The sequence below is a fragment of the Tachypleus tridentatus genome, chromosome 9 (genome assembly GCF_004210375.1).
Source record: "Tachypleus tridentatus isolate NWPU-2018 chromosome 9, ASM421037v1, whole genome shotgun sequence".
NCBI lineage: Eukaryota > Metazoa > Arthropoda > Merostomata > Xiphosura > Limulidae > Tachypleus > Tachypleus tridentatus.
Genome location: NC_134833.1, coordinates 144,102,196 through 144,124,310, shown reverse-complemented (window position 1 = coordinate 144,124,310; position 22,115 = coordinate 144,102,196). Strand labels below are relative to the sequence as shown.

Here is a 22,115-nt window from a genome sequence, read left to right as displayed (position 1 = left end):
AGATTTTTAAACACCAAATATGTCACTCCTAGACCTTGATATCATTTTAACATGTCCCTCATGAACCAAGGTGTGTCTTTATGTTGTAATTTGTTGAACATTAAGAGAAATTTAAAATCTAAACTCCCAAAAGAGGATGGTCTTGGATGCATCTTTTTGAGACAACTCCAAGACAAGTTTTTGTTAAATGATAAAATTTTGTGTAAAATACAGCATCCTGATGTCTCCATACTAGACAGAACTAAGGCAATCCCAATGGGAGTAAATTCAGTATATATCAATAAAGCCACATTCTCACCATTATTAATTACACTGTTGTCAACTATTTATGATTCTGTTACTACAATTTATGTTTATCCTTCAACTGAGATACAACTTCACCTGTGATTCAATAAGGAAAGTTGAAGCATCATAATAGTCAGGAGTGGGATGAGCAGACAGGAATACTTTAAAAGTAGCTACAAGCATAATATTGTATTTAACTTGCTGCATAATGTCTATCCAGATTGTTCTAAACAGCTTCTGAATACCTCTGTGTGTTACTTAAAGACTTCCATGCTTCATGTTCCTGGCTGTTAAACTTGTGATGCACAGACAGATGTTACTCCCCTTACCACTTCAAATCAATTTTTGCTACAAATAGTGCAAAAAATACCTTCCTTTTAGCCAGAAAAGTGTCCAAGAAAATGTCAGTTCAAATTAAAAAAGACCAGATTAGATAGTCCCCCCCCCAATAAAAATGTCCCCCACAGGCTCATGAGAGGGCTTGTTAAATTTTAACTACATAATTCTATGCTAATGGCAGATTTTACCAGTAAACTTTCAAGGGGTAGAAAAATAAAGACCAATTTCTTCAAACATCTATACAATATAGCAATAAATAACCTCAAATTGTAATACACTCCTTGCTGACTGCTATAATGTAGTGCTACAACTACTGAAGGACAAAACTTCTTTGATGAAGCATCATCTTTGTTTTTCACCTCCAAAAATAATAGTGTAAAAACTAACATAAAAAACTGGCAATCAGATAAGATATCTTGGACATTATCTTCTTCCAGGATCACTACAGAAGGCAATGATAAAGATTAATAAATTATCAACTTGAAATCTTAATTCACTGAAAAAGTATAATTTCTCCAAATTACTTAATGTCTTTCATATAGACTTACCACCCAGTTTGGCCACACCGCTGATGACAATAGTTCCATCCAAGAAGATATAGCACTGTAGAGGTCTTCTGCTGTGGATTCTTCATTCAACTTCAGTAATTCATAGTTACATGGAATGTCAGCAAGAGGTTCAGATGAGGTTCCGTAATACAACTTTGTAGTGTTTAAGTCATCTCTGACATCCAATATCATGACCCTGTTGTATGGAGGAAAAAACTGTCACTGGCAAAGAGTGAGATGAATATTAATTTATTATAAAGAGATTACAAAAATTATTCAGTAAATGCATACGTGGCCTAGTGATCTTCAGGATGCATTTAGAATCTCTGTCACCAAGCATGCTTGTCCTTTACAGTTTCTGTTATGGCCAACCATTCAAGGGTAATACTTTCTAACTAATACAAAATACCCAAGCATATAACCTCAAATATAGGCAAAACAAGCAAAGTTTTCTAAACATATGCTTGTTTGTTTTGTAGATAATTTTGATCTTGTTTTTATGTTAAATCGTTAAAAGTAAATTAGATTCAGAATTTGAGATTGTCTGTTTAATCACACTTTCCAAACCTTCATATGTATTGACCTGTTCAGTGTCATAAATGAGATAACTCATCCAAGCCGATTGGTAACACAGTGCCACGGACGAGTTAATTCATTCTCAATAATACCCAACTTCAATGCTAGATATCAGCACCATACATGCATTTGACTTACTTACCAATTGTTTCACTTTCAATCCAAAATGGCATCACAAAAAAAAAGTTACAAAATGAAAAAGCATTAGAGTTGTATTTTGAACTTGGTTCAGAGTTTGAAGATAGCAGTGGCGATTCAGAAGATTCGAATTTTGAAGATGCTTTGAAAAATATGGAAATACAAGGCTCAGATGATAGTGAAGATGATGATAACTGGCCATCAACCAGCACTGGTAAACGGGCGATAACACCAGGGAGTAAACATAAAATTGTAAGTTGTGGTAAGTACAGTTCCAAGAAAAAGTGCCCTAATGACAATGATTGGAATGCTGAATCCTCTGCTGCTTCAGTTATAAACCCCTTCTCAGGAAATCATGGTGTCCAGTATGACAATTGGAGCCAAGGCTCAAAGCCCTTTCACTGTTTTCAAAAGTTCTTCCCTCCTACGATTGTCAACCATATTGTAACAGAAACCAATAAATATGCAAAAACTATGATAGCCTGCACTGATTTGAAGGAACATTCCAGAGTAAAATCATGGAATCCAACTAATGAGAAGGAAATTTATGAATTTATGGGTCTGATAATGCTAACAGGCATAGAAACAAAACCAACTATTTCCATGTACTTCAATACTGACCCTGTGCTTGCCACACCCATTTTTGGTCAGTGCATGTCAAAAAACTGGTTTCTTTTGCTGCTATCAATGCTACACTTTGCTGACAATACCCAGGAATATATTGTTGACCAATGACAGCACAAGATACAGCCCAATATTACCCATTTACGAGAAAAATTTAGAACCTCATACGTACCAAACAAACATGTTTGTATCAATGAACCTTTGATACTATGGAAGGGTCGACTGGGATTTCGACAGTACATTCCATCTTAAAGAGTTAGGTTTGGAGTCAAAAGTTATGAGCTATATGAAAGTGTAACAGGCTATGTTTGGGACTTTTTCATCTACACTGGTGCTACTACACAGTACAGCACTAAAGAGGGCAGACAGGGCAAATGTGCTGTACGCACATTGATGGAACCATTGTTTAGACAAAATTAAAAGCTCTTTTTGGATCATTTTTTTTACAAGTCCCACTTTAGCAAAGTCATTGCTTGATTGTGACACCTATTTGTGTGGGACAGTAATAAAAAAATTGAATTGGAATGACAAAATGTTTCACAAATATCCAAAGGGGAGAAATGGAAGTGGCACAAAAAGACAGCATTGGTGTTTTTCACTGGAAGGATAAGAGACATTTTCATGTTGAGTACAATACATGACAATGCCATGCAAAACACTGGAAAGATCAACCGTGCTACTGGTGCAGCTATTGTAAAACCAAAATGTATCATTGATTACAATCGTTATATGGGAGGGGTTGACTTGTATGACAGCGTGTTGCATGCTTATCCGAGTATGTGCAAGGCTGTCAAGTGGTACAAAAAATATTTTTTCACATGATGGATATAGCAGTGTACAATGCTTTGGTAGTTTACAAATCACTGGGAAACAACCTGTCTCTCCTGGAGTTTAGACTCTGTGTCATCCATACCCTGATTGAAGATTACCACACCCAGCATCCAAAATCCACCAGAGGCCAGCCTTCCATGGAAAACCCCCTCACCTCAAAGAACATCACTTCCCAGCATTTATTCCCCAAACAGATAAGAAAAAGTACCCCACTAGAAAGTGTAGTGTGCTCTGACAAATTTACGAGGAGGGAAAGCAGATATGAATGTGCTGATTGCAAAGTGGCTCATGTGTTTTCCCCTGCTTCAAAACACTTCACACAAAAGTGAATTATTAAATATGTCATGTATTTCAATACCCCAAAATGACATTCTGTGCATTAATGTTTCATGTTTTGTACATATTTCTTCATTTTGTGTACTACTATGGCTTAGAGAAAAAATAGTATTTGTTGCTTATTTCCTTGGTTTTAAAAATTACTCAATTTTGCTGAAAAAACCCGGCATCGGAGCTGCCGTAGCAGCTGAAATACTTGGCAGTCAACAGGTTAATCATTATTGGTTATAAAGAATGTTACTGTGATTGTACATACTTAGCAGTACATTTCAGTACCTTTCACAAGTTCCTCACTACAAACAATTTAATAAATACAACTATAAAACATCTAAGTACTGCCTTAATTTAAATTACGCTGGCAACAAACCTCATTAAATATTTACATGTTTTTATTGTTCAAATCCTGCCCACTTCCCTATCATATGTACAAAACAAAATCAGATATACCTGTAGGAACTAGTAGCATCACTAAAATTTGATAAAACTTCCTTCCACTCCTTCAGAATGTCAAAAGTTTCTGGCAGTCCTTTAGTATATTTGTGGTCTAAGGAGCTATAATCATCCTGTAGTAAAACAAATGGCCACAACTTAAACACAAACAGAAAAATTACTGAAAGTACTTTACAATTTTAATAGTTAGCAAGTTTCTTGGGAGACTACAATATTCTCCTGTCAAATGTTAATATAATACCACAAATAAAACTGACATCTAAAAAATGTATAATATACATAGAAAATTTTAAAATTAATAACTACTGCTAGTTTGTTTTTTAAGTCCTGTACTATTCGTAAAGCAGTTGCAAAAATACCACAACTTTAACTGCCAACACAATATTTACATTGTGTTTTACATATTTCAAGAAATTTGAAATTCAGTTACAAAATTAATGAGACAGAAGTTTTAAACAGTCTCCAAGTGTTAAGAAATTAGTCTTCTTTATTAAAATAAATATGAAAATACATTTCAAGTTTTCTAGTTTTATATTAACCCTACTCATGATCACTTCAACCCTTTCCAGACAAGTAGTATCTCATTTGTTTTAAATTACGTACAAAACAAACTTACTAAAGTGTTCAGGTTTATAATATTTTGATATAAAATTGTAGTCAAATATGCTGTTTTAGAGAAATAAAAATTCAAATTGCCAACTCTAACCCAAAATGTAATCTTTATATTAAAAGAAGAAACATTTAACCTTCTTATCTGTACATGAAACAGTTGTCAGTATTAGAAACATGAACATCTGTAGCATTTCTACATGCTTTCTATTCATTTTTAGCTCAAATGTTTTGAAAAAAGGGAATTTTTGAAGTTTGTGGTTACAAAAACTCTTAAATTCTACTAACTACACTTTCTTTTACAATACCCAAGCTTTTAAAGCTAACAATATCATAAGTATATCATTTAAAAACAAAGATTATTCTTCTCTCTCAGTCTATCTGCAATAAAGCTCACTTTTTAGATACAGTGTATCAGCTCACAGAACAGGTTCCAAGTTTTTTTCAAGTACAAACTAAGTTCATAGCTTCATCTCTTGACTGAATTGAGACCTAATAATTTTGGACTAAGGAGGTCAGACCATTATAACTAATATACCTGACCATACCCAAGATCTCATAGGTTAATCCACTCTAAACTTGCCTAAAATAATTTCAATTTGAGAATAGGCTAGTAAAGAATCTGATAAGTAATAAAACTGAATCAGGTACCAGGCTTTGGTACTGCTGGTGCCCAAAAATATAATTAATAAAAGGAAAAAAAAAAAGATTTTTTAGATTAATTTACTCAAATCTTGCCTAAAATAATTTTAAGTGTAGTGACTATTAAGGGTTCCCACTTTCTTTTAATAACTTGTAAGTTTCAAAAGTTTTGGTTTTGTCAGAAACCTTTCTTGATCACATACCTTAAAATAATCCATTTCATGATTTTATATTTCTCATATGCTACATAAAGGCACTTCAAATTTTACTGGTTCCCATACTTTTTGTCAGGTTAAAGTAATTACTTCAGCTGTTGTATTTCAACTTTCTAAAAACTCACACTTTGGTTTTTATTTTGTTTTGAATTTTGTGCAAAGCTACACAAGGGCAATCTGCACTAGCCATCCCTAACTTAACAGGGTAAGTCTAGAGGGAAGGCAGCTAGTCATCACCATCCACCACCAACTCTTGAGCTACTCTTTTACCAATGAATAGTGGGATTGATCATCATGTTGTAATACCCCCACGACTGAAAAGGTGTGTTTGGTATGACAAGGATTGAAAACCACAACCTTCAGATTACAAGTCGAGTGCCTTAACCACCTGGCCACACCAGGCCAAAAACTCACGCTGGTAAAGTTACATCGTGAAGTCTTCTAACAAGCATTATTTTGTTGCGAGATCAGAAACAAGTGTTCATAATGTTTAAAACAGGGGTAACGTTTATAAATAAGAAACAGTAAGGTAAATAGTATCTATCTATACTTAATTTCAAAAGGCACTCTACTGCAAAACTTTTTCAAAAAAACAGTTCACAACACTAAGAATTGTAATTATAGTAACTTGTAAGTATATAAAGCTGGGATTTCAAAGCAGTGGCATGATACACAGCTACATCATGTAGTAATTATCATTTAATTATAAATTGTAAATCTACCCAAAAATATCAATTATACATTTATATCTGAAGTACCAGTATTTCAGATGTAGCATTTTGTAAATGAAAATTTAGAAACAGCTGGAAAGAGTTAGTCAAAGTTATGTTCTGTATAAAGAAAATATTCATTTTCTAATACGTTTTTTTTATTTATATATATAAAATACTCAATGATAAGACAAAAGTTAAGTATCTGAGTGGGTCTCAGGGTTAAATACTTACAGGTCCTGCATCAGCATCTCCAGACAGTGGTTCATCCTTTAACATTTTATCTTCAAACAGGTAGCTGACATCATTTATTCTGAAACCATCCACTCCTTTATTTAGCCAGAACATCAAGATATCCTGTAAAGGGCATTAAAAAATCATGTAAAACAAACAAAAGTTAAAATTCTCCATGTAAGCTCCATGTTAAAGGTATTTCCAAAATCATCAAAAACACCCTTAGAATTCTAGTCATAACTGGGTAAATAAAACCACAAAACAGTAAAATCCACAAAGTTAACTAAACCTGTTAAGATCTGTATAGTGGAGAAGCTGAACAAATCAAATGCAAGAGAATAAAACATGATGCCAAAAGGCTGTTACATCCAAATAAAAAAGTGCCCTACCTGAACATCACTAACATACTAACTAGGCCACCAATAGGGATAAAACAACACTACAAATGACTGGAGAATCGACAAGTTAAAAGCAATGGTCTTTTTTTCCAACTGACTTTAACCAAAGTTTGGAAACCCTTCCTCTACAAATGAAAAGTAGCCACAAAACCTCAGATCAGATCATAAGCATGCAAGTCAACAGCTCAGTCTACTCAGTAACATAGAAGTCAATAAACAAAGCATATACAACCCTTTTCTACAATGAACAACAGCTGCAGTTCATAATAACTTCAAGTCCAGTTAACTGTATCACAACAAGTCAGAGATCAAAAGCCATGTTATTGCATTTGTTGACATCCATTCAACAATTTATTGAATTACTATTTTATGAATTTATATCAATAAGTTTGGTATCAAATTGTAAATTATAATTCAAATTTTAGTGCATTATTAATTTCTTAATTTAAAAGTAAATATTAAAAGAACACAAATATTGATTTTTGTGTGTCACATATGTTGAATCCAGCAAAGGTTCATATAAGATGTTTGTGATGTCTAAATACTAAATCTATAGTCTAAAGAATTAGTAACTCAAACTACTGATATTGGCAAGCTATGATATAAATTAACCTCATATCTTTTTTTTGTTGAAATATGGCTAGTACAAGAACTTAAACAATATCCCTATCACCACTTTCCATTTTTGGAAACAGTGATATTCTATGGTATCAATACAGTTTTTATGATTTTCTTTGTTACTTCAACTATGTGTACAAAACTGAAAACATTTACTTCATTTCACATCTACGTGCAAATTTGAAAAGGCTTAGCAACCTACAGCAAGCAAGCACAAAGACTGTCATAACAAGATACAACTGTTTTCTACGCTTATTTACTGTATGTTTTCAGAAAATTAAATTTAAGAACTTCTTTGGAAATAGTTTTGGTTTGTTTGTTTTGAATTTCAGGCAAAGCTACACAAGAGCTATCTGCACTAGCCGTTCCTAATTTAGCAGTGTAAGACTAGAGGGAAGGCAGCTTGTCATCACCACCCACTGCCAACTCTTGGGCTACTCTTTTACCAACAAATAGTAGGATTGACCATCACATTATAATGCCCTCACAGCTAAAATGGCAAGTATGTTTTGTGCAACAGGGATTCAAACCCACAACCCTCAGATTACGAGTCAAATGCCTAACCCACCTGACTATGCCGGGCCTTGTAAACAGTAATAATCTAGATACAATTGAATGTGACTGTTTTACCAAATACTAGACCATAATAAAATTATTAAATAAATTAAACTTACTTAAATTTGCTGCCTCCACAACATCTGAAGGCAACCTATTTCAGAAGCCAACCATCCTGTTAGATAAAACTGAAGATGTCTGAACTCCATTTATATTAACATTTTGGCTTCTTCTACCTAGCCTCACTTCTATCCATTTGTTAATTTATTTCCCACACCTAATTTTGTTTTTGTTACAACACTTGTGTACCTTGTCAATTTTTTTCTGAAAATGCAGATCCATCAAATCTACACCCTTACCCTCATCTACATAAACAGTAACCTTTTCAAAGAATACTGATATATTTTTAATGCAATATTTTTCCTCAAAGAAATCAAGTTAAGAAAGTTTAGAATTTTATTGGATAGTCAAGTGGTTTTGCAAAGTCTTATCACTTTCCAAAATGTTTCACATAACCAGAATAATACTACTTGGCCAATAACTACTGGGATAATTATTATAACCTTCATTGAAAAGAGAAGTGGTATCAGCTAGCTTTCAGCCTTCTGGTACCTGTCCACTATTCAAGACTTACAGAAGAAAATTAGAGCAAATGTCTGTTGCATCCAATCATGAACCTTCTTCAAAACTATTGGAGAAATGTCATCTGGCTCAAAAGCCTTATTGTTCTTTGAACTTCCCAACTGTTTATTAACATGCTCATAATTAACTGTCATCTTTTTGAATCTTGTTTACATCTATGAACTCTTCAAAATGTAGAATATTGCTAAATCCTTATGTGAAAGGCTCAGTATAACATACACTAATTCTACTACACATTTGCACATTAAACATCTGCACTATAAAACTTTTGACACAGCATGTGAACCTTCACAAAATTTGGTGGATATTTAGTTAAGACTGAGTATTTTGTATACAAAAAATCAGATTTTTAATGAAATAATTTTACTAAAATGTAATTGGTGTACCCATACCCTGAACAGAAAATATTTAAATTCGTAATTAATGAAAGGTTATCTTAGGACATAAAAGTTGTTTCCTTTATATATAATTAATAAAACAACAACAAAATACCCATAGAAACAGAAAAACAAAATATGAAACTGTTAATTTGAATGCATCTCCTCATGAATCCAACAAACCTCATGCCAAATTTGAAGATTCATCAATGGGGTAAAATAGTGGTAAAAAAACCTCGAAAAAACACAAAAAAACTGTAAAATGCAAAACTTAAAATCTATATGTATTTCCTGATAGGCCTAAAAAATCTCCTTACCAATACTGATCTATCCACACCCTACAAAGCATTTACATGAACATACAACAGACAGTACTACTATACTTATATAGATGGCAACAGCACATTAATCTGCATGTGATGTATTCGTGACATCACATCTGCACCATGGGAATGGAGAAAAATAGTTCTCCAGGACATGAAACTGAAGCAAAATGAAAAAATCATGACTCCTATTGCATATCTACATGCACAGGATAAAAATTTTTGCAAATTTGGGGATTGCACATTGCATAATAAGTTTTTTTCCAATATCATTAGAGCAAGTGTATGATTTTTACTTATAAAAATAGTCTGTTCCATTACTAATCTGACTGAAGTGATTTCATGCTACAATTAGAAATCTCTTCATTTCAAAAATCAAATATTATTTTGCATAATCTACAAAACTCCTTAAATATATTTAAACATCTATATTCAGTAAGACTATTTTGTCATTTTCTATACTTCAACTGTGTATCTTGTGCTTTAAGTGAAGACTACAAATATTTTGTACATAAAAAATCAGATTTTTAATGAAATTTTTACTAAAGTACTGACACCAATATTTTGGTGAAAAACAAACTTTCAACAGTTATTCATGAACAAGTATTCATGAACAGTTATTTAAACAAGTATGAACAAAGTAAATGATACTGCCTGATGCTGAGTGATAAATGTTTAAGGCAAGAAACAACTTCCTCACAACACTCATGTATTTTGATGACAACATATACATCACTAAGGATATATTGCTGGTTACACTTTGTTTTCAAAAATTTTCTAGTCTGTATAAATTATTTTGCTGCTTTTAAGTCTCTGATATGGTATATAACTTACTACAAGCTCCTCTTTCACCATTTCATTTCTGAGATTCAGATCAGGCTGTGAAACTTTGAACTGGTGCAAGTAGTACTGTTTTCGGACAGAGCTCCACTCCCAGGCAGACCCACCACCAACACTTTTCTAGAGAGAAACAAAATTAGTATTTACTAGGAAGAGCTTTTTCTGTATGGTATATACAGTTATTAAAAACTAATAATTCTTCTGTAAATTAACTCATTACAATACCATAAAAATGAATACACATCTCAACAAAACTAGTACTTAAGTCACTCTGGATGTTTCTACCACTAAACAAAAAGTAAAAATAATTATTCAGCAAGTATTCTATAGCTGGTAAAGAGATCAGAATTACAAATACTTTTGATAAAAGTCAAAAAGGGTTCAGTTAAGTTAAGCCAATAGAAAAGTTATTTAACATTCATCTGTATATAGTAAAAATCAGTTTTAATATTAAGAGATTTTTTAAGTAAGAGAAATGATAGAACAAATTACAATTTATTTATACATATATTCAAACTTACCCAATTGTTGGGTTCTTTCCTGCCTTCCCCAGGTGAAGAGGACTTGGGGTCAGCCCACACATAGTAGTCTGTGTAAGGATCAACTCTTTTCTCACTCTGCTGAAACCACCAATGATTTTTACTGGAGTGGTTTGGTACAAAATCTAAGATAATCTTCATATCTAGATATTAAAGAAATATTTAGGTAAGTAAAACAGGTCACGGTTGGAAAAACCCATTCAGTAAAAATAGTTTCACTGTGATACAGATGCCTAATGAAAAATGTATAAACTCAGTAAAAGATGACTAATAAAAGTCACAGAACTGTAAAAGTCCCCTGCTGAATGCTGCTGGGACAGCCATAAGTCAACAGATTTACAACACTAAACTCAGAGGTTTGATTCCCTTCAGTGGACACAACAGATAGTCTGAAGTTGCACTGCTGTAATGCAAATTTTATGCACCATAATTCATGGAGTCAATATCCAGTACTATAATTTACAAGATGGATGTTGATGAATATATCCACATCTTATGGAAAGAAAATACATGTTTAGTGACAGACAAGCAGACAATATCTGTGAAATTTAAATAGGAAAATGGAAATAATCGTACCAAGAGAATATGATAACAATTTATGCTTCTCCTTAGTTTTTACCCACAATGCACTAAGAACATTTGTTCTGGTTTAATGTTTTTGACAATGGATGCAATCAGATGTTAATGAAGCAATTGCACACAATACAGCTACTGAATTACTCAAATAAAGAGGGATTACACCAAACAAAAACTAATAAAATTACAATTATGTGTAATATCAAAAATAGCCCTCTGTTAAAGTGAATAATGCTGAATAGAGAATATAATTAGCTTTGCAATAATATACAAGTTCACACTCATTATGCTAACACCAGATAATTACCTGACGTGGAACCACAATCTAGAAGTGTAAATATTGTACACACAGAAGCGAAACTTTTTACATATTACACCTTCATGCAATATACAGAATACATCTGGTAAGAAATACTGATTTCATGAGGATTAAAACAATATACAAGGTCATATGCCTAAATACTTGGCCTCTTCATTTAGATACGGGATGAACATTGTTTGGTTTTTCTTAACCTATAGATAACAGTAATTATTTGAATGCGCACACTTTACATGTTACACCAGTACTTTTCACTGAACAACTGCAAGTAAACAACTCCATTATTACACTACTCTTATTTGTTTTCTTAAAAAAATACATTTAAGTTTTTTTTGTTCGTCACTGCAATTCTAAATAAACACATACTTTATTTGAAGCATTACACAATGCAAATACGGATAAATACATTAAAAAAAACTGAATCCTGCGAGTGTTATCAAGTTAAAACCTACATCTCTAATATTACTCTAAATTTAGTCATAAACAAATTGAGCTCATTCACACAAGTTAAGATATCTTAAGTTTACAGTATTTAATTTGTGAATTACACATACAAATTATGCAAGTTATTCATAAATGCCAATTTATAAAATCTTTCTTGAAGGTCAATATAAAATTAAGTTGTTCCCATGTGAACAGATTTTTAAATCATTAGACCATTATTAATTGCCAAGTTACTATACAACTATTCATCAAAATCATTCCAGTAATACATATTCACAGGACCTTGAACAAGAACAAACATTTGATTTACAAGTTACACATCAATCAGAATTTATTCAATCTGCACATTCCACCTGCAGGTTACAAACCCATCCTCACACATCTGACAGTCAATTAATGTTAACTGGCTTTGTAGAAATCCAGTAAAAGCATTCATTAAAGCAACATTATATTCACCTAAACAACAAGGTTTTAAATCAGGCCAGGTGATGCATTTAAGAACCTATATTCCATTAATAAAAATAACATCTCACAATCCTTTAAGCACATATAGAATTTTTATGCATCTTTAATAACAATGATAAACACTAATACTAAATAATGTAAATAACCATACCTTTGTCTTTCATTTTGTTTAATAAATCCTCAAAATCTTCCATAACACCACAGTCAGTGTTAATGTCTGTATGGTTGGTTATGTCATAGCCTTCAACTTCTGATCCAGAAGGATAAATCGGATTCAATGCAAGAGCTTTCACGCCAAGAGAATCAAAGTAATCCAGTTTTGAAGTCAAACCTGAAAAAACATTAATTTGTGTGTTAAGATTTAAACTAAATATTTATTAAACAAAACCACCTTAGTTTGTGCATTTCCATGGTGAATACAATTTTACATTCATTTACTGTGTATCTATAAAACTGCTGCATTTTTTACAAATATTAAACTTGAATGAGCTGCTCTTTAAAAATACTAAACACTTCAATACTACTGGTTAGATTTTCCAGATAACTGGAATGAGATAAATGTAGGCTTTAGTCAAGAACAGTAATGGTAATGCTTTGCATACAGTGGGATGTTCAAAGTGGGCATGTCATGACCTTTTAACAGTTACATTTAAAATGTAAATATCTTTTCTGCCATGAAAATAGGCTTGGAGTTTATAATTCAAAATTTTATATTGTCAAAAGAAAACATTAAAATATTCTTAATTCTGACTTGGGTCACATGACATCTTTTCTCTGATTCTCCCTTCCATTCTGAGGCTTTAAAAAAGCCAACCAATCAGAAACTCAAACTATTTATATTTAAAGTACAAGTTTCCACCATCTTGAATTAACAAGATACGTGTTTATCATATCTACTATTCAGGCTCCTTCCAATGAGTCATAGCTTTGAAATAATTTACTGATAACAGTCCTATAAATAATATAACCAACAGAAAGAATTTTGTTCTCTGTATACAAGGTTTTGATAAAGAATCTTTCATTTTGATGTAAAGTTATACACCATGCACCTCAACAGTTTATGTGCGATCATTATTTCTGAATACCAAGAGGCTAACAAAATGTTCTGAACTTATTCATAGCTTAGTTAGAAAGTCAGTTTTATGATATTCTATACTCTGTACACGATAAAGTTTTGTATTCTAAATTTCAGATTCAAAACAAACATTTAAAGTATTGTGGACCACCACCAAACTAGGTCTGCATGTTGACAGCAAAATGATTAAACTCCAAATGTAACAGGCTTCTTATATTTTATGTTCAACTTTTAAAATTAATATAAGAAATCAGAAACTTAAGTTAGATAAGAAAACAAATGTGAAAAATATAGATATTAGTCAACATTATAGCATGCAATATACATGAGACACGTAATTCATTTCGGTTGTGCTTGTAATTTGATCACGTGTTTACACAAACATGTTCAGCACTGATAAATGGTTTTCCAGACACTGAAAGATAAATGCAGTTGTAAATAAATAAAACTTAATGAATACAGATTTGAAATCATCTGTTACAATAGGCATTCATTCTAGAAAGAAAACAAAATGGTAATTTAGATTTATTTGAGGGTTTTCATCTCATAGAACTGATTTCACTGTAATCAATTTTACGGTAAAAGAAATAAAATTTTAATGAAAAGATTTTTATTCACTTACAAGATTCTAGAGATTCAAATGAAAAGAGTTATTTTTATTCTTAATATGAAAACCACCTAGCACTCAGACCAGTAAGAGCCTGAAATTAGATTGACTTAATATAGTCACAGGCAAACCTTTAATAAAAATATTTTATTTAAGTGTAATATTTTGTAGTTAATATATCTGTAATGTTTACTTAAAGCCTATAAAGTTTCACAAAGATACACTTACTATATTCAAAATTATACCAAACATTGTGTATCTCAGAACAGCTGGTATAGGTAATAACACTTACTAACAAAGCAGAGAACAATTTTTCAACCTTCTCAGTCATCTTCAGATTAACAAAGAGAGTTTGAAACTGACCATTGCTATGCACACCTTAGGGATAAGAGAGTAAACAGGTACAGAACTGTAGGGGGCATTGCAAACTCTCTCTTTGTTAAGCTGACCTAAGAAGGTTGAAAAATTGTTCTCTGCCTTATTAGTAAAAGTGTTAATACCCATACCAGCCATCCTGAGGTACATTTTTACTTCAAGTGGGTTTTGTGTCATCACAAATTACTATACCAAACATTGCTCTTTGTAAATTCACAGAAACTGATTGGCTCAAATCCTGAATGCCATTCACACACAACTAAGGTTAATAATTACCTTTCTTTACTCAATGCAAAAACTTCGGTAAGCCATCTACTAAAAGTTATAAATAGACTAAATTACTTAGCAAACGAGCAAGTAACATTTTTAAACAAGCAAGATATAAAATGAAAAAAAAACAGTAGAATACAATAAATATTCATTCTTGTACACAGTTCAAAACTAAGCACAAGAAAAACAAAAAAACCCAGTTGCATGCAAGGTTTTGAAAATTTCAATTAAATATCATTGCATAAACTGTTTTATAAATTAACAAATTATGTTATATGTTACAAAACAGATAATCCAAACATACTTTGTGCATGAAAACACATGGGAGACTCATCCAATTTGCAATCCTAATAATGACAACAGAAAAGATTTGGTAAGTAAAGTGTTTAAGATTGTAAAGAAAATTGATGGTGTTGATGCATCAAGTTTTTTCATATTAAACAGTGAAAACAGTAGGACTAAGGGACACAAGTATATTGTGGAGACAGTAAATTTGAGTTTTAGAAAGCTTGATAACTATATATATGGTAAGGGCCAACTTTAAGATTTTGTTTTTTAATTAATTTATTAATCGTTTTAGTTTACAGGATGAAACAGCCAATATGAATCAACAAGTCTCATGTTGTCCCAAAATATTGTTATACAATTATACAGAGTTGGATTAATATGCCAGCTACTATTTGAATTATTTGACAGTAATTTGACGTGCTTTGTCACATGTAGCAGAGATTAGAAGTCAAGGGTTGTGAATAGTTTTGTACAAGTTTCTCAGAAGTTACTAACAAAGTGGTTATTAACCTAGAATTGAGGAATGCATAAAAACTGTTTGAAGTCAGTTGTAAAATACAATTCCTATAATATCAATTAAAACAACTGAAACACTGAACTCCACACTTCTAATAGCAAGTTTTTATATTGCCATTTTTGTAAATAAAATGGAAAAAAGTCGACAGCAAAATTAAGGGCGTTTTTATTATCTGGTTTTGCAATTATATGGAAAAATATAAGACAAGTAAGGTGCAGTTATTTAAAAATAATTTCAATAAAGATTAGGCAATATGTTTTCTTTAGAGTAATTACAATAAATTCAGAACTACGGGATGCACAGTAAAATAAATCTGTTCTTCAACTCAAAATATTGTATTTCTAAACTTAGATTTCCAAAGGGAAAACTTAGATAAATTATCCTATCTGCAAATAGAAATTGAAAACAAAAATATATGAGCAAGATGAAATTTGTTTTTACTGTTCTATTCTCTGTGTAAGGCAACTATTCCAAAGTGTTACAAATTAACTCTTCCACAGAGAGTCAGTCAGTGTGACCAGCCTTGTAACCACATAATAACAAGGTTCCATACTAACATGTTTCATGTAACCATGAAATTTGGCGAGGTTTCAGTAAATATTAAAAGTATTTTGTACATGAAATACTAGCCTTTTTTTAAGTAAGCACTTGTACTAAAATTATGTCCATAAATATTTATATGGAATAAAATTGTTGGCTGCTCCAACATCAGAGTGATTTTGTTGATAAGGTTAAAATTACCTTCCTTCATCAACAAATTTTTAAGTTTCATTTGCATAGCCTCTAAAACCTAAAATGAAGATCAAACTTTTGTTTTCTTCAGTGAAACTTCATATTCTATCTTTCATTTTCTCAGTCAACTTGATGAACCTTCTAACCACCATAGTAGGTTTGAAATAAATCTAAATTATCCATTTGTTCTTTCTAGAGTGGCTGCAAATTATAACAGAAAACTACAACTGTTTGTCCTAAATATCTCAAGACTTAAGAGTTTTCATCTGTTTATGTTCATTGTTTTATTCCCCTTAGAACTATGTCTAACTAATAATCCCACCACATAAGTAGTAAATTACAAGTTACCATACTGAATTATGTAACACACAAGCTGATCAGGAGTACACCTCCAGCATAATCTATTTCTTTTTTACATTACCTTATCTCACCTAACAAGCATCTGATTTTTATATTTTACTCATTTCTTAATGACAAAAAACAAACAACAAGAAATATAATTACCTGCATTTTTTGGGTTTTTTTTAACTGTCCATGAATGCCAAGCCTTCATTTATTCTTTGAGATTAATGCTATTAGTTTACTAAACTTTTATATAAGTAAATAATGCACTTAAGAACACACAAGCACAAAACAAACAATATTCTATAAATATCATAATCTACCTGAAATTCTAACTGTGTGGCAACAATTAAAAAAAAAAAAAATTAACTAAATTTGCACATAACAAGTATTGTGTTAAGTCTTAGGCTCTTTATCTTGGGAAAGACAATGAAAGGAGGATTCAAAGGAGTGACACCTAGAGGAACAGGTTTAAATCTGAAATTACTTTATCTCAAAATGTAGGGCTCAAAGGAATCTGACAAATGTTTAAGATTTCAAAAGAATTGAGTGTTGACTAATCATCCTTCTTCCAACTTAATGGTGAGAAAAGTAGGAGTTAGGTCACAATTATAAATTCTGACAGGGTAGAAGTTATCTGCAAACTTTTACTTTTTTTTCAGACAGCGATTGGGTTTTGGAATGGATTGCCTTCAAATGTGGTGGGTTCATTAACTAGAAGGTAATGTTTTATAAATAATAACTGAATGATAAGAGCTGGCTTTGGATTGTTGTCCCCTGCCCCTAAGTTTAATTTGGTAGAAAGGACAGCCTAAAATAAACCAACAGTTCTTTTGACATCCTTAAATTTTATCTTCATGGTGTTTCTGTATAAAATAAGCATAGCACTTCTTTGTAAATTAACAAGGAGAAAATCTCACATGCCATACAACTAAATTTTCAAAATTAGAGTCTAAAAGATTGGTTGGTTGGTTTAGTGTTTTATGGTACAAAGGAGCTGAGTCTAAAAAAAAGATTATTTTACTACATTTGAATACCAACTGCTGGCCTCTTCAAAACAGATCTCACTACTTCAGGGTTAAGAATATATATACATATACTGTGTGAAACTAAAAAAATAAAATGCCCTGATGATTAAAACATTTTTGAATTACAGACTTTGATATAATTTTAAAAACAAAAGAATTGTTATAAAATATCCAATGAAATTAATGTGTTTTATATGGTGAATCAAGGTTGTTAAAAATCTATCATAACAGCAATTAAACTTATTAAATAATGCAGCAAAAACAAGAACAGTGGCCACAATGTAACACAACATAAAAGAAGGAAACAGATAAACCACAGTGTTACCTTTAAGGTCTCCAACTCCATCAGCATTGGAGTCTTTGAAAGACTTCACATGCACCTGATAGATGCTACTCTTCTGCCACCATTCCCTCTGGGGAGGAGGAGCACAGCGTGGAGCCAAAATGATGATGATAACTGCTCCAACTAACATAGCCACCCACAGAACCCAGAAAAGGACGAAGAGCAGCATTCGGAGACGAATCCAAAATGGATCATTTGCATACTTCATCAATTCATCTTTACCCATCCCAACAAAATTCTGGACATTTTCTATGTCAACCTTGGCTTCACCATTCTCATCAGCATGAAACTTCTCTGGACTAAATTTTACTTTAGTAGGGTCATCAGATGTTAAACGTTCCTTGACGGCAGCTTCTTCATCAATTTCAGGCTCAACAACAGGATTAGGTTCATCCTTAACCTCGACACTGCTTTCACTCACTGTAGCTCCCTTGTAATTTTCATTCTCCATGGTTGGCTGCTAGAAAATCTGAAAATAAACAAATAATAATCTTCAAAGCACATGCAACAACAATTTCAATGGTAATTTTTAATGTAAAACACTTTACTACTGGTAATTTTCAGATTAAGAACAGTAATTAAACTTAATCAGCCATTTTTAATTTAATGCAAGTTCCCTCCTCCCTTTTTAGTGGCTTTTATACGTTCATGGTTCAAGGTGAAAAGTAACCTCCACAACAAATGCAGTTACTACTAACATTGCCTCCCTCAATAAAAAAAAAAAAAAAAAAAAAGTTGCTTCTAACAGTATGGATAACTTAAATAGAGTGATAAACTTGTCCAATAAATGAAAATAAACCTACAAGCACAATCATCCACTTTTCATAATTAAATTGAAATTGCAATATTATGATAACATACAAACACTCAAAATGTTCACAATTACCATTATGTGTGCGTTATAGTCCTTACAAAATTGGGTTAAAATATGCTACAGAAGTGATGTTCTTAACATCTCTAAGAGAGGTTGCTGTGTTAACTCCCATATGTATGTAAAGTAATTAGCAAACAGTTAAATAACCACGAGGTCTGTCGGGTAATCAAGGTTGTCCCAGCAATTTAAAAAGAAATTCTCAGAACTCATAGGAACATCTTTCAGTAGTATAAATAGTGAACTTGTTCACACTACAGATCACATTTCAATGAGCTCATATGATCACAAGAATTTCTTTTTTTTAATACATTTACAAACATGGTAGCTAATGTAAACTTACTACATACCACATGCTATCAGAAATTAAAAGAAACCTTCAAGTAGCACAGATACAAGCTAATTACTACATCAGAGTAAAACTAACTATTCCAAGAAATGTTTTATGTTTACCATACTATCAGTAAAAGTTCCTTCTAGAAACGATGTCAAATACTACTAGTCATGAAAACAATCTACGAACCACATCTAAGACTATACTGAGGCTAACATTTGAACAAGGACCCACATACATGAAAACTTCACTTCAGACTTTACCAAAAACATCAGTCCCTTCTATACAGAAAAATCTGTTATATTACACATTTCAAATACAACTGAATTTACCAGATACGACACTATTTAATAACCAAAGTAATAATCTACAGATTTTGTGACTTAAAACTCCATCTACCAAAACCAACACATTTTATTTCTCACTTATATAGCCACCCAAAACATTTACATGTTCATAAATTTAGTTACTTATAAGAAACTAACAAGCTATTATAGAGGTGATGCAAATATCATCCCTGACATCTTGTTTGCATTCTTTTTCAAGGACTAATATAACCCATCCATAAACTTCTGTTTTTGAAAAGGTTTTTTCTTCACTCGTTTAATTCTCTAATACAATGTTTCAATAGAAGAAGGTTGTATTTACAGCTAAGTTTTTAATACAATGAGGTTTCTAGTGTAATATTTATATAATATTCACTGTAGTTCCTATTTCACCCTGTACTTAATATTTTCAAAGGCACACCAGCTCTGTTAAGAAAGTTAACTTTATGTGGTAATGATAACATAATTTAAATTATAATTATAATTATTTTAAATTAATACTATTAATAATACTTATAAAAGTAGATACTCCATTTAAAAATATAAACTCAGTGAAATTGGCTGACACCATTGTTTTATCATGCAAGAAGTAAAAAAAACAACAAACTTTTTACAATGATATTCAGACATTCTCAGAACACACGACTCAATCATTACACAGTTATTGTTATAAAAGGAAAGAGTGTACAGTTCTGTAAAACTGATAATCTACTGAGTAAATATCCAAAACAATACTTTGATAAGTAATCCGAGCCATCCCTAAATAAACAGTGGTACTGATTGCCTGATAAAAAAAAAATGGATTCTGTGTAAGGCTCATGTCTTGAGGTGTTTCTTACTTGGTTATACATACATACTCTATATATAATATTCACAAATACAAATATTGAAAAAATAACTTTAGTGCATACAACTTATTCAATAAACTATAATTTATTTCAAAGGATCATTTGTCTGTGCTATTAACATTTTTACATACAAATGAGACATATCAAATATAACTAAATAACAAGAGATTAAAGACACTGGTGATTAAAGCTTCTGGCTATAATTGATGATTAAATTAAAGCTTATTGTGTCTCACTGTACTTGAAATAAAATAACCAGGTTGATTACCTGGATATTCTATTATTAGAACACTCACTACATTAAATGTTAGAGAACTTGCTTTTGAAAAAAAAACAAAAAAACTGATTTTTACTGTATACTTCCATCAAACATATTTCTCACATAGAAAGAAACTATATGTAATTATTTCCTAGAATATGGTTGTGACAAGCTAGTTCTTATATACAAAAATGATATTCAGTTTTACAACAGAAGATAGAGTGATTTCACAATTTTTTCTCTTTCTTTTCAACTACATATCATATAGTACATATTCTACTGCACTATAATTTGTCTCATAAAACTGTCCAAGTTTTTCAATCAATCAATAACATGAGAGATTAAGATATAGTGTATCACACTTTACAACAGCTGATAAAAAGCATGCTATCTTCACCACTTTATAAATTGATTTTGAGATGACAAAAGTATTATTATTAAGTATCAAATGAACAGCAAAAATAGATATTACATAATTAAACTGTTTACTTCACATAATTAGAATGAAACTTCAAAATGCATGTTAGAGGAGAACTGAATCAAGGTATTTTGGGGACATTATACTGACACGTAGTCAAGTTCCAGGAAGAGATTGTTGCCACAAGATAAACCGAGAAGAAACAAAAACCTATGATAATAAAAGTCATGAATATATGAGTACTACATTTACTTTCAATTATTAATCTCTTAGAAGGACATCTGAAAATAACTTTAAAATAATTCCTTTTATTTCCTAAATGTTTTTATTTAAGATATTTTATTTATCCAAAGGAATTATCGATACGTTTAGTTTGATGATATCCATGTTCTGGGCAGTGTTAGCTACAAGAATTAATTTAGATTCTTTTGGAAGATGATTGAATAAACAAGATGGGTTTTGATTATAATAAATACTAAGTAATACATTTGAGATATTATAATTTGAATTATAATCTCAATGGGAATAACTTCATATATTTTACTTCCATAGCACTAAGTCTTCTAATTAATCAGTCTCTTAAACAATCTAAGCAGTCTGCTGTTGGTAATGGGACAAGCAGAACTTGTAACTACAGAAATACCAAACAAAGTACGAAAAAGGTTATAATGTCATTGTGTAAGTCAATGGTATAGTAAGACCACATTTGCAGTATTGTGTTTAACCTTGGGTAGCTTACCTTATGAAGTTCACTGAAACTGTTTTCTCACAGCAAAGGAAGTTAGAAGGATTCTGATTAAAGTGTTTAAGGTTGCTAGTGGAATTGACAATTATCTCTTTTCATATTTA

At 31.5% G+C, this 22,115-nt stretch overlaps 1 protein-coding gene across 3 annotated transcripts in view; it reads right to left on the bottom strand.

The window, feature by feature from the left end:
• The window catches only part of LOC143226580 (maltase A2-like), a 28,350-nt gene that overhangs the window by 5,354 nt on the left and 881 nt on the right, over positions 1–22,115 (bottom strand). For 2 of the 3 annotated variants that reach the window (XM_076457734.1, XM_076457737.1), the window contains exons 2-8: positions 18,193–18,679; positions 12,785–12,964; positions 10,812–10,972; positions 10,285–10,410; positions 6,538–6,660; positions 4,125–4,240; positions 1,173–1,368 (exon numbers count right to left, since the gene is read on the bottom strand). In XM_076457734.1, the coding sequence (XP_076313849.1) occupies positions 1,173–1,368; positions 4,125–4,240; positions 6,538–6,660; positions 10,285–10,410; positions 10,812–10,972; positions 12,785–12,964; positions 18,193–18,661 (1,371 nt within the window). In that variant the 5' untranslated portion in view covers positions 18,662–18,679. Of the gene's footprint in view, positions 1–1,172; positions 1,369–4,124; positions 4,241–6,537; positions 6,661–10,284; positions 10,411–10,811; positions 10,973–12,784; positions 12,965–18,192; positions 18,680–19,096; positions 19,355–22,115 lie in introns of those variants that run through there. The other variant, XM_076457736.1, reaches the window with a different exon arrangement.